General features: G+C 42.3%; 1 protein-coding gene across 3 annotated transcripts in view; it reads left to right on the forward strand.

Moving 5' to 3' along the window:
- The first annotated feature begins 98 nt into the window (after positions 1–98).
- The window catches only part of PIK3CG (phosphatidylinositol-4,5-bisphosphate 3-kinase catalytic subunit gamma), a 33,293-nt gene continuing 20,197 nt past the window's right edge, over positions 99–13,194 (forward strand). For 2 of the 3 annotated variants that reach the window (XM_042872598.1, XM_042872599.1), the window contains exons 1-4: positions 99–223; positions 5,258–7,273; positions 11,757–11,822; positions 11,920–12,145. In XM_042872598.1, the coding sequence (XP_042728532.1) occupies positions 5,270–7,273; positions 11,757–11,822; positions 11,920–12,145 (2,296 nt within the window). In that variant the 5' untranslated portion in view covers positions 99–223; positions 5,258–5,269. The remainder of the gene's footprint in view (positions 224–5,257; positions 7,274–11,756; positions 11,823–11,919; positions 12,146–13,194) is intronic. The other variant, XM_042872597.1, reaches the window with a different exon arrangement.

The raw sequence follows: 13,194 nt of genomic DNA on the forward strand, positions 1-13,194 counted from the left end.
CCGCGGCAGGTCCAGGCGCAGCGCCCGGGGCCGGGCCGCGCCGTGCCGGCCGAGCGGGGCGGGGAGGCCCCGCCGCCGGTTCCCCCTGTGCCCGGCGCGTGATTGGCGGCGGCTCCGGAGCTGCCTACCGCCGGCCATGGAGCCTCCCCTCCGGCCCCCGACCCGCTCCGCTTCCTGCTGAGGAGAACACCTGTCCGGAGCGGGGCCGCGGCCGCGCGCAACGGTGAGTAGCGCCGTTCCGGGCTCGTCGCCGGACCCTTCCCCAGGCCGGCGCCGCCCGACGCCGAGGCCTCGCGGCTGCCCGGGGCCGGGCGGCTCGGACGGGGAATCCCGCGGTGCGCCTCCGCGGCCCGGGCCGGCCCCCGCGGCGGGCGGAGGCGAGCGGGCTCGGGCTCCTTGCCGGGCTGCGGTGCGTTCCGCAGCTCCGCTTCTCCCGCGGGCTCTCGGCCCCGGCCGCCATGTCGGCCGGCGCGACCGCGGGCGCTCTCGGCCCGGCCCCCGCTTCGCGCTCCCGGCTGCGCCCGGCCCGGGGTCGGGCGACGCGCTCAGCCCTGAGAGCAATTCGACTCTGCTGAGTCGTTAGTCGGCACCGCGGCCCGCAAGGCGGGGCTGAGTGCGTCCGAGCCCGGCGGGTGTTTCGCTCTGCGTGGCCTCTGTGCCGAGTTAGGGCTTGGCCCGATGACGAATTGCAGGATTGATGAGAAACCCTCCGTGTGAAATTATTGGTGTGCCGATCAAACTGTGCCAAGTGGGTGATCTGCCTGCCTGAGCCCTTAAGGTCTGCGACTTAGCTGTGCTGCGCATAGAGTTTAAACAATAAATGACTGTATTTCCTCATCAAACACATAATAATTTCTTCTGTGACCCAGTCACAAACTTATAAGTCATAAACTTTCCCTGACCAAAAAAAAAAAAATTTTTTTTTAAAAAAAGCTTAGGACATTCTGGAGCTGGCATTCTCTGTAGGTACTGCCAGTGGCAGGGAGTTCAACCTAGATGATCTTTAAGGTCTATTCAAGGTCTCTTCCAACCCAAGCCATTCTGTGATTCTATGATCCTATGATACAGTTTGAGGTCAATATTTGGAAAAAAAGGTGCAACTTGAAATAACTGTGTTACTGCAGCAGCCAGAGCTGTGATCCTTCGGTTTTCAGACACTGCATCGATTTAAAAGTAAATTACCCATCACTGATGTTAAATGGTTAGCCAAGATTCTTCCAAACTTCCTATCTTTATTTTTAGAACCAGCTAGAAGTTAATGTTTCTTCCAGTTTTGGGTATCTATGCCAGATAGAGAACTAGAGTAGAAACCAAAATATGGAGAAGTCTTTAGAAAAGACTTGGGCCCTGAAAATATTGCAGTCCTCCCCAAATTGTAATCTACAACCTCCTGTTAAGCTGTATCTGCTGGGGAGTATATTTTTTGATGTAGAAGTCTGCAGAATTATCTGTAATGTTTACTTGCTAATGGAAGGAACTCGTGTTGATCTAATCCTGGTGAGAGTTGGTAGTTGCTAGTGGATTTGACAGGAGAACCATTCAAGGCAGTTCTTTTTTAGCTGTGTTCATGCTTACCATGTTAGTGCTGCATCTTCCCTGCATAGCACATAACTGCATTGTAATGCATATAGTAGGAAGATAAATTTTACTCATCCATCAAATGCAAAGCAGTCTCCAGCTATGAAGCAGTGCTGGCATGTAGATAGTGTGCTGCTTAGAAACCTTTGGGCTGTGTCATATATGTGAGTTTTTTTCTTCATTTATCTCTTTACAGTTAGCGTTATCTCAGAACGTCAGTGTAAGTGAATCATTATTGTATTTGCATAACATATAATTCTTGCTTGGATAGTGCCTATTTTCCTCTAGATTCACAGTAAAGTGAAGAGACTGATTTAAAGTGTTTTTCATATGGTGGATTAAGTAAAAGTAGAAACTAGTAGAAACATAAGTATAAATGGTAAAGAATAAGCAATAAATAGTAAAAGTCTGTCTTAACCAGGCAGGGAAGTTTGACAGGTGCACTGCTTTAGTATTACTATCTGTTATGTTTCAGTCTCTGTTACTGTGAACAGCATTCCCTTTCCTGCCCTACCACCCCTGCAACTGATGAGTCAGATCAAGGAACTGATCCAGCTGAAAATTAACCAATCTTTTCTGTTGTTGCAGTCAGTTTGCTGACCTGAGCAAAGAGGGGGGAACTTTATGGGAGATGGGAGTGAACCTGTTTGCTTCTTTTAGTTACCTAAAGGCCCTCCTCCTCCTGTGTTCTGTTGTACCCTCCAGGATTCGTGGGCCAGTGGTAGGATGCTTCAGTTATTACAGGGATATTGAGACTTGATGAAGGCTCATAAGAATAAAAAAAAAAAAAAAAAGAGTTAATTTAAATTATTTTTTTTGTGTTGTTGGAATAGGCATATAGAAATATCCATACTGGAAGTAATGCTTAGGCATGACAAAGATTTTGGGAAGTAATTTTAAAAGATTTTCAGTTTTATACTTAAATCTGTGCCATGGCTGTGCATGGATTATCAGGAAATAGTTACAATTTTGATGTCACCTTAAGTAAGATGGGGACACTTATGTGTTTGTCACTGCAAAAAGCACAGGCTAGTGGTGGTCGTTGTTCCAAGAACTGACTTCTGAAGCTGTTGGAGCTGGGTCGGAGATGGAGTTGGATCTTTGCACTGGAGTACAGGTGTACTCCAGGTAGCAAACCAAATGAATATGGGAAGAGGGTCTTATATGGGCAGCTGCACAGGTGTCACACACTTGGCACTGTATCTCATGCAGGTTTGCTAGGGGGTATCTGATTCTTTCATACTGCTGCTCTACTGGTAGGTCCTAAAATGAGATGAAGCTGTCAGTCACTGTAGTTGTGCAGCGTATGGGGTAATTCCCTGCAGCATGAGGTAGAGATGCTTCACTTGGATGTCTTGACAGTGCTGATCAGTGGACTAGTGCTGGATAACTTATCAGGAGGTGGAATATATGCGTATACTTGTTTGGAAAATTTATCCTTGAGTACATATTGCACAGTGGCAAAATAGGATGTTTTCAGCAGGCAAAAAAACAGTGAAAATGTAATGAGTCCAGGTTTACTTAGTAGGGTCATCACAAAGACTTTTAGGATGAGAGGTACTTGCAAGAAACATATACATCCTTTGGGCTTGAGAAACCTCCCTGCTAATAGCTTACCTTTAAATAAAGAAAAATACATTAAATTCCTGACTATATTATATCTTTTAGAAATTACACTTTAAAATACAGACTTTGGAAGGATGCTGCAAAGTCAAGCCCTCAAAATTTAAGGATGAAATCCGTAGCTAAAATTCTTCCCAAATCTTAAGTTGTCATTTCTAGTGGGTTTCACCATGTGTTTGTAACCGTAACTGCATGAGTTAAAAGGATGAGGAGGAAGATTGCCCAATGATTCTGTTGTTGAGGTTACCTTGCAAAATCCTTGGAATATACCATCTCTGTGTGATGTTTATGGAGAGATTGGCTTAAAAAAAACTGTAATTAATGTAAGCTGGGGGTCCTCAAAGTGCTACCACCATGTGAATAAAAATAAGGAAGCATAGCAGATTAGTTTTCTTTTGTCCAGTATTTTTATTCAACTCTTAAAAAGTAGCTAAACTCTTTAAAATGTATTCCATGCTGATATTAAAAATGTTTTATTTAGATTCATTAGTTTTATTGCCCAAATTATTTTTAGCTGTTTTAGCCTGTGCTAAAGACAGGCTGTAAGCGTGTCTCCTATGCATGTGTGTTAAAATTACACTGCTCCATTGTAAATGTATTTTTACTGTTATGACAGGAAAAACACTCTGCCTTTTTTTAAAATGAGCAATCATACGTATAATCAACTCGGTTAAAACTTCCTTCCTGCTAAGTGCAGCACTTCCTTTGCATCTGGATAGGAGGGCGAGCAAGAAAAGCAGAAGAGTTTAACAAAGTATTTTTTGTATGAATGATCTTGCTTTGAAAAATAGGAACTTCAGAAATTAAACAAATGAGTCGTCTTCAGCATTTCAGCCTTTATTTGATAAGCAGGTAATAATTCCTCGTGTTTTGTCCATTACAGAAGTGATGACCACAGTTTGCTTTCCGGGACTTGAAAAAAGAGTTGTAGTTAGCACGTTAGATCATTTTAGCTTAAGATGTTTTTATCTTCTTGTTCTGTTATCTGCTGAAGCATCATTCATTGTGTTGCAGTTTTTCTAGTAGTTAGAGAAATATTTTTTTTTGTAAAAAGCTTTATCTGAGGAAGATGTTTCTATGTCGCTGTAAGTCAGTGAAAGAAAACTCAGCGGGTGGCTTGTGCAAGTGTGTCCAGTGTCTTCCAACTCTTGGTCAATAATTTCCACTTAAGCTCATTTTCACTGAACAGTGTTAAATTGTGAACAAAATGCCATAAGGTACAGGGTAGTAAGATGCCATAGAATCATAGAATGGTTCGGGTTGGAAGGGATCTTAAACATCATCTAGTTCCAGCCCGCAGCTTAGGAGGATTTTTTATGCCCTCAGCTTAGGAGTTTTTTCTTCTGTAACATAGTAATAGTTTATATCGGAAATGCTTGCTTTTAAAATTGCTGTCTGTTATAAGTCTGGTGAGTGGCTTGTTTGTAAAAATCACATCGAAAGATACTGGGCTTGAATTCAGATGCATGTTAAACGTCTGTCTTGAGAAGCTGGCTTTTGATTTTTAAGGAATGTTTTTGGTGTAAGTCCTTATTCCTCATCATGAAAAAGAGAGTTAGAGGAAAATGAGTCCAGTCTGAAAATTAATCATTTGTTTTTTCATATTCTGTCATTCCTAGAACTCGGTAGGATAGTATTCTGTTCATATGCTTTACGGTATCTTTTGATCTCTATGAAAATCCACTTCTGTTAGTACCGACAACATCAAAAAAGAGGAATCGGCGTTTGATTAAAGAGCAAGTCACTGGGGCAGAAATACACTGTCAGATTGCTTATCCTCAGTGAAATCTGGGAAGGCTGTTTAAAAGCTCTATTTTAATTATTTAATCATTGGGTTTGGGTTTTTTCCTTATATTTGGTTTTGAATTGAAAAGATTACATCTGGAGTGGTTTATATAAAGCAAGAATTTAAGACTAAAAATTAAGGGGAAGAGGAAATCTAAAAAACGTGTAGCAGGATTGTGACTGGTTTTTGATTTTAATCACAAATAAGTAAAAAATAACTGTAAAGCAAATGTAGATGAGAATGCAATCAAATGTTTTTATATTTTGTTAGATTTCTTCTGGCATGGAGTTGGGTGACTATGAGCAGCCTGTTGTTATGAGAGAAGAAAACAAACGAAGGAGAAGAAGAATGAAACCTCATTGTACATCGAGTAATTTGTCTTCAATGGAACTGATATCCATTGAGTTCATTTTACCTACAAGCAACAAGCATACTAAAGTACCGGAAATGATGTTACTCGAAATAGCTGGAAACTGTACTGTTGAGCAAATGAAAGCACAAATTTGGATGCGTGCAATAGAGATGAGTCAAACCACAGACTTCTACCATGCGTTCACCCCGGATCAGTTCGTACTTCAGTATCAGAAGAAGGGGCAATGGTATGAAATTTATGATAAACATCAACTATTACAGACATTAGACTGCATACTGTACTGGAAAGTGTTACAGAAGAAAGTAGGCAAAATATATGTAGTCCAGAAACAAAAACCATCAGAAGAAGTTCAGGAATTTCAGCGGCAGCTTAATGATTTAATTGGTTATGATGTTACTGATGTAAGCAACGTGCATGATGACGAACTAGAATTTACCCGACGCAGATTAGTCACTCCACGAATGATAGAAGTAGCCTGTAGAGATCCTAAGTTGTATGCAATGCACCCATGGACTACATCTAAGCCACTCCCAGAATATTTGTTCAAAAAGATAACTAATAATAACATTTTTATAATCATACATAGAGGAACGACGAGCCAAAAAATTAAAGTGTCAATAGATGACACTCCAGATATGATTCTCCATAGCTTTTTCACAAAAATGGCAAAGAAAAAGTCTTTGATGGATATTCCTGAAGATCATAGCGAACTGGATTTTGTTCTTAGGATTTGTGGCAGAGATGAGTACATTACTGGAGACACACCCATCAAGGATTTTCACTGGATAAGACAGTGCCTTAAGAATGGGGAAGAAATCCACCTTGTGTTAGACAACCCTCCTGACCCAAGTGAGGATGAGGTGCAGAAGGAAGAGTGGCCGTTGGTAGATGACTGTACAGGAGTTACAGGATATCACGAACAATTGACTATAGACGGAAAAGATCATGAGAGAGTCTTTACTATCTCTTTGTGGGATTGTAATAGGAAATTCAGGGTGAAAATAATTGGTATCGATATCCCAGTTTTACCAAGAAATGCTGATCTTACCGTATTTGTAGAGGCTAACATTCAACACGGGCAACAGCTCCTTTCACAAAGGAGGACTTCCTCAAAGCCTTTTACTGAGGAGGTTCTGTGGAATATTTGGTTGGAGTTTGACATCAAAATCAAGGATTTGCCTAAAGGAGCACTCTTGAATCTTCAGATCTATTGTGGTAAAGCACAGGGATTGTCCACAAAGACAAACCTTCAGTCACACGAATCCCCCAACTCTGATTCAAAATGCAAAACTCAACTTCTGTATTACGTGAATCTTTTATTGATAGATCACCGTTTCCTGCTACGAAGTGGGGAGTATGTTCTCCACATGTGGAAAATCCCAGGCAAAGGGGAAGAGCAAGGAAGTATCAATGCAGACAAACTCACCTCAGCAACTAATCCGGATAAAGAAAACTCCATGGCTATCTCTATTGTGCTGGACAAATACTGTCACCCAATTGCCTTGCCCAAGCACAGGATAACATCTGATTCTCAGGGGGACAGGACACGAGCTGAAATGCCCAACCAGCTTCGCAAGCAACTTGAAGAGATCATAGCAACTGACCCACTTAATCCACTTTCTCCTGAGGACAAAGAACTGTTGTGGCACTTTAGATATGAAAGTATAAAGCACCCCAAGGCATACCCTAAGCTGCTTAGCTCTGTCAAATGGGGACAACAAGAAATAGTGGCCAAAACATACCAGTTGCTAGCTAAAAAGGAGGCGTGGGATCAAAGCACTTTAGATGTTGGACTCACAATGCAGCTTCTGGACTGTAACTTTTCTGATGAAAATGTACGAGCAATGGCAGTTCAAAAACTGGAAAGTTTAGAAGATGATGATGTTCTTCATTATCTTTTGCAACTCGTGCAGGTAGGGTGTATTTGTATGTTTGATCTTTGGCTTCTGAGAGTATTTACAGTACCATATAACCATTCCCGTGCCAGCAAAAAACCCTGGTTTTGAACCCTTCAGATTTTAATCAAAGCAGTGGTAGTAACCAAACTAGCCCCAAATTCATTTTCAACTTTCACCTTCTGTCTGTATCATTATTTTGGTATTAGGATTGCCTTGTGCCTTACAGTTTGCATCTTGTATCTACAACAATACATTATATTGTCAATGCTTAACATGGCTGTGGTGGGAGCCAATCCTTACTGTGCTATCACTAATCCTGTTCTTGTCACGTCTGGATGATGCTCTTGGTTACCTTTACCAACATAGAGAAAGAAAGTAAAGGCAGATGTTAACACAGCAGAGGCCCAAATAAAAATCTGGAGTTGGATTTCAGGATCTGGAATGTCAGTGCTGTTATATAATGTGTGGCAGCACTGTGAATCATGGACTGCTAAGGGGACCCAATTTATCTAGAAGGTCCTAAAAAAATTAAAAAGCAAATAGAAGTTTGTTATTCATAGATAAAATTAATTCATTCTGGGAAGTTGAGTAAAAAAAATGTGTTTTTATGGAAATGAATCACCACTGTATTTATTTGAAGTGCTTTGTGTGCAGTCTACTAGATGAAACGTCTGGAAAGTTGGCATCAGTTGTACAAGCAGATCGTTTGGTTTGTTTTTCACAAAGTGGGGCTGGAGCTGGGCTGGCTGTCGGTGGCAAAGTTCTATGGCTTCTGAGAGGTGGGACCTGCAGTCCTGCAAGGGCAGTGTGTCCCCCAGTGAAGCGGGGCGGCGCTGTGGCTTCCTGGGCCTGGCAGGTCTCTGGGTCGTGTGCAGGGCTGTCAGCCTGCACAGCAGGAAATGCTTTTTTTCAAAGAATCAAAGAGCAGAATTGGCATTAAGAAACAAGAAACAACCCCACCCATCCACCCCCTCTCCAAAAAAAAGAAACCTGCGAACCGATGGGATGAGGCTTTGGATTTCCATGTGTTCAGAGGGTCCTGGTTGCTGCAAAAATAAAGTTCATTTTTCAGATTTAGATGCACACTGGCAGTGCTTTAAAGAAACCTTGTTAGCCTTGTCTTCACTTGTCTGAAGATGAGGCTCCCCAGGCAGAATTGGTGTGCTTAGCATTAGCCAAAGGAACCCCCGTGGTTGCTTCCCCAGACCTCCCACATTGATGGGCTGGATCTGCTTGGCTGCGGCTCTGCAGTCTGCACGCAGCTCAGCGATTTCATTCTCCTCTGTACCTAAATTAGGGCGTGGGATGGTGATTGGTCCATGTCAAAGTGCCTAACAGAAGGGGGAAAATACTCTTTTAAAAATTCTTTTTGATATTATTTGCTTTCAGGAGAGAGTTTTAAAGAGAAAAATCATTCTAAAGATAAATTAAACGAGTGTAGTATAATTTCATAGTAGTTTAATTTCACCATGTCATTTTTAGTAAGAAATTTATCCAGGTATTAAAATACTGTCATCCTCAAAAGGGAAAAAAAACTAAGTCCCAGCTTATACCTCCTAGCTGCTTCCTTGGATTCTCTTCCATGGTTAATTGCAGGGCACAAACCTTTGGCACCATGCAGCCAAGTATTGACGCTGCGTGTTTTCTGAGAATGAATGGATGCTTGTCAGTGCTCTGCTCTAGGAGGACATCAGGGATGTCTATCTTGAGAACAGTCATGACTTCTCACATGTGTGCCTTTGTGAAAGCTTTACAGCTTCTTTCCCTGTGCATAGGGTGCTCCCATCCTACATCCCAGTGCAAATGGGAATCGTGTTATTTCCCACTTGGTCTATCCCAAACAGAAGTAGATATGCCGTGAATAAATCCACTGAGCATCCAATAAAGGTCTGTGGCTCTCTGTAGTAAAACGTGGCAAGGGCAGTTAAATCACAGCAAAATCCATTGAAAAACAAATGCCAGTGAAGAAAATCATGCTACCTTTATGTGGCATTGTGTCAGTGCCTCCTGTTGGTGATCTGACCCAGCAAAGGTCCACGAAGGGAAATACTGTCAGGCTTTTTCTCATGGCTGGTTTTTATTATTCATATTCAAATACTTGTAATTGTCTCTTTGCAGGAAAAAAAGGATTGATTTTTTAAAAAGTAATTATTTCCAAGACACAAGCATAATAAGGACAGTCATAAAACTTTTTTTTTAGTATTTCTTATGTTGAAATTTACATTTACAACTTTAAGGTAAGGAAGTTTTGTTTTGAAGTGGTGACCAGGCCTTTGGCTCTGTTTCATTCTGAAGTTGTTTTTCAGTTATGTGCATGGAGAACATTCAGCAGAATGTATACCAGAATAAGGTCTTTAATAGCTGTCCTTGCAAGCAAATCCGTTTGAATGTATGCAATAGTTATTGCTTTTAAGTTCCTTTTGGCAGTGAAAGTAAATCTTTATTAAAAAACATACCTCATTATCTCTCATGTGAAGTAAAAGTTCTTACAATCTGTTTAAGATTGTGAGTTCTTATTATCTTTCCCAGGTAAGATGCTGTCATTTAGGAGAATTAAACTGTTGGAGACTTAGTGTTGATATTTTATGAATAAAGGTAGAACTTGTGCTGCAGTACGTTTAGGAGATATTTAATGAATTCAGCGTAGCTATGCTTATGGCTTGGTTGTTTCCTTGCAAGCTGCAGAACACAGCGATCTTGAAGGAGCTGCTATGCTGCACTGCATAGCTATCCCTGGATGTTTGTGTACTGCGATGCTTCTGAAAGCTGAGCATGCTGCATGCACCAGGCTCTGCTCATCCCTTTTGTTTGCCCTTAATCTCCCCACTGCCACGTCCTGACTGTTTCTAGAACCCAAAACCATTCAGCAACCCCTCTATCCACACAAGGGATTTTGTGACTTTCTTCCAGGGCTTGTTTGCTACTGCTTTCTCTTTCTATGTCTACATGCCTGCCTTTCATCCTCTTTAGCCTCAGTATGATCCTCCTCCAAGTTTGAGTCCTTCAGTCAATAGAAGAGAAGCAGATGGAGAAAGCACTTGGAGGAGTCACCAGGCTGCCCATCACAGCTCAGGGCCCAACCCAGAACATGGGTTAGATTTTGTTTTACAGACCAACTCACTTGGTTATTGTGGTGAGGGTGAGAATAACAGAACAAAATTCCTGAGACGTAAAAAAGTTGTTGACTTTGTTTCCACCCCATTTTGGCAGTGTCTTGGCAATATCTGGGGGCTTGGTGCAGGGGAGTGGCTGCTGGAAGAGAAAATATCTATCTGTGCTCACAGAGCCACTGAAAAAAGCAGATCTGCTGAAGTCTTCTTTGTAGCTGTGCTATATCCAATAGAATAGTATTTGTATCAGAGCTTTTCTTCTTTTTTGTGGTTCGCCGGGACAGAGTCAGAGTGCCTCTGGTGATGGGCACTGATAAGCTGTTCCTGGAGTGGGAGCAGCTCCTACTGCTGTGGGAGCTGGGGCACCCAGCAGGGAGCCCTGCTTCCCGTCCTAAGGTGCTGCCTGTTGGCAGAGCTGGTGCACTCTTACTGAACATTTTGTTTAAAGAATAGGCACAAATACATTATTTCATTTGGCAATAATCTTTTCAAGCATTCTCTGTGTCAGTCAGGCTGCAGGCTGTTTTCTCATTTTGCTAGGTTTTTGTACAGACTGCTGTGTTGTTTCACTGGCAGTCCAGAACTCAGTCTCACCAGTTTGCTCAGCCCTGCCTTGCTTGTCATAGAATTACAGAATGATTTGGGTTGGAAGGGACCTTAAAGCCCACCATCCCCAACCCCTGCCGTGGGCTCAGGCTGCCCAGGGCCTCATCCAACCCGGCTCTGAGCGCCTGCAGGGATGGGGCACCCACAGCTCTATGGGCAGCTGTGCCAGGGCCTCACTGCCCTCTGAATAAAGGGCATCTAACATCTAACCTGATCTCTGTCTTTTAGTTTAAAGTTGTTCCCCCTTGTTCTATCACTATCTGACTGCGTAAAAAGTTGACCCTCTCCTGCTTTTAAGCCCCCTTCATGTACTGGAAGGCCTCAGTGATCTCTCCCTAGAGCCTTTTCTTCACCAGGCTGAACAAGCTCAACTCCCTCAGCCTTTTTTCGTAGGAGAGGTGCTGCAGCCCTCTGATCATCTTCATGGTCCTCCTCTGGACCCACTCCAACAGCTTCTCATCCTTCCTGTGCAGGGGGCCCCAGGCCTGGACACAGAACTCCAGATGGGGCCTCATGAGGGCAGAGCAGAGGGGAACAATCACCTCCCTTACCCTGCTGGCCAGAAATTGCTTGTTGCATTAATCTGAAAAGAAACTGTTGCAGATAAGAGTTGCTTGCTGAACCCTGCAGAGAAGTATTGTTTTGTTTTTTTCAACTTTGTTTCCTCAAAAAAACTGTTTTGTTACACTCTTTCTTACATAAAGAAAGTGTTCAGTACGTGTGATCTGTAAAATGTAAGAGAGCCTTACATGTTACTAACACGTCTTCTCTGTATTTTCCAGGCTGTGAAATTTGAGCCTTATCATGACAGCGCATTAGCCAGATTTCTGCTGAAACGGGGTTTAAGAGTAAGTATTTCAAATGCAGTCAACTCATGCTAAGTTACTGGCATTTTCTCAAGGAATTGTCATGTGTGCTAATTGTAATGTCTTTCTTTACCACTAGAACAAAAGAATCGGTCACTTCTTGTTTTGGTTTTTAAGAAGTGAGATTGCCCAATCCATGCACTACCAGCAGAGGTTCGCTGTGATCCTAGAAGCCTATCTTAGGGGCTGTGGGAAAGCAATGCTGCATGATTTCATGAAACAGGTTCAAGTCATTGAATTGTTGCATAAAGTCACAATGGAGATAAAATCAGTTTCTGCGGAAAAATACGATGTCACTTCTCAAGGTACTTATTAACAGACATTTCTTTCTTTGTAACAGTATTGTTCTTTTCTGTTTAGCTGTGAAATCTAGGCATCAGATTGCCTAGCTTATTTAAAAATCACGGATAGATTACAGACGTAATATTTCCATTCTTTGACTTACCTTCTTGAGCCTCATGCCACACAACTGGAAAGTTAGAATTTTGTACTTAATTCTTAGCTGAATACCAGCACTGAAAAATAGAAGCAACCCAGGACACAAATATTAACTGGAAGTACAGAGCAAAAAATGGCACTTGCCAAGAAACACAGCCTTACTCAAGTAAGGCCTGGAACACCCTTGGCAAGGGCAGTGGGGATGAGTTCAGACCAGTCTCTGCTAGACCACAAGTAGCTGATGGATCAGCCCTGAATATACAGAGCACATCTTTGGTGCTCTGCAGCGCAATGAATAGGAGTCCTGTGAGACACAGATGTGACGCTGTTATTTTCAGTTCCTGTAAGCACTGCTTTGGCCCCACATAGGGTTACGTAATGCCTGTTTACCTCTGTATTTTCCTGCCTTTTTTTTTTTTCCCCTCAAGTGACTTCCTTAAAAGCATTTTTATTAAGATTCCTGTTAGTTGCTCAGATCTGGGACTAAGTGCAAGAGACACGGCAATAATAAATTCTAAAAGCTGTAAAATTTGGGAGAGAGACACACCAGTTCTTCCTACGTGTTCAGACCAGTGTGTTCTAGGCCACAAAGTCCTTGGTTCAAAAGACATTCCTGCTTTGGTTACTGGGAAGTGTCTGGGGTGCTATTTGAGATGCAGCTGTTTTTACAGAGCTTGTCTTGGAAATTAAGGAATCCACTGAGGAGCTGATGGCTGTGCTTACTGGCTCTCAGGAGCTATTCTTCAGGGCTGGAGGTTTCCATATTAAAAACATGGTATAAATACAGAGCATTCAGTACTGCCTTTTTATTAAAATTGTTTGTATCAGTTGAAAAACAGATTTATTTGTGATTGCATAAAATGTAAAGGGAATATGCATTTGTTCTTTGATATACAATGTGCTATCAGTTACACTA

This window comes from Lagopus leucura, unplaced genomic scaffold (assembly GCF_019238085.1).
Source record: "Lagopus leucura isolate 7727_CA_CO unplaced genomic scaffold, USGS_WTPT01 Super-Scaffold_100008, whole genome shotgun sequence".
Classification (NCBI taxonomy): domain Eukaryota; kingdom Metazoa; phylum Chordata; class Aves; order Galliformes; family Phasianidae; genus Lagopus; species Lagopus leucura.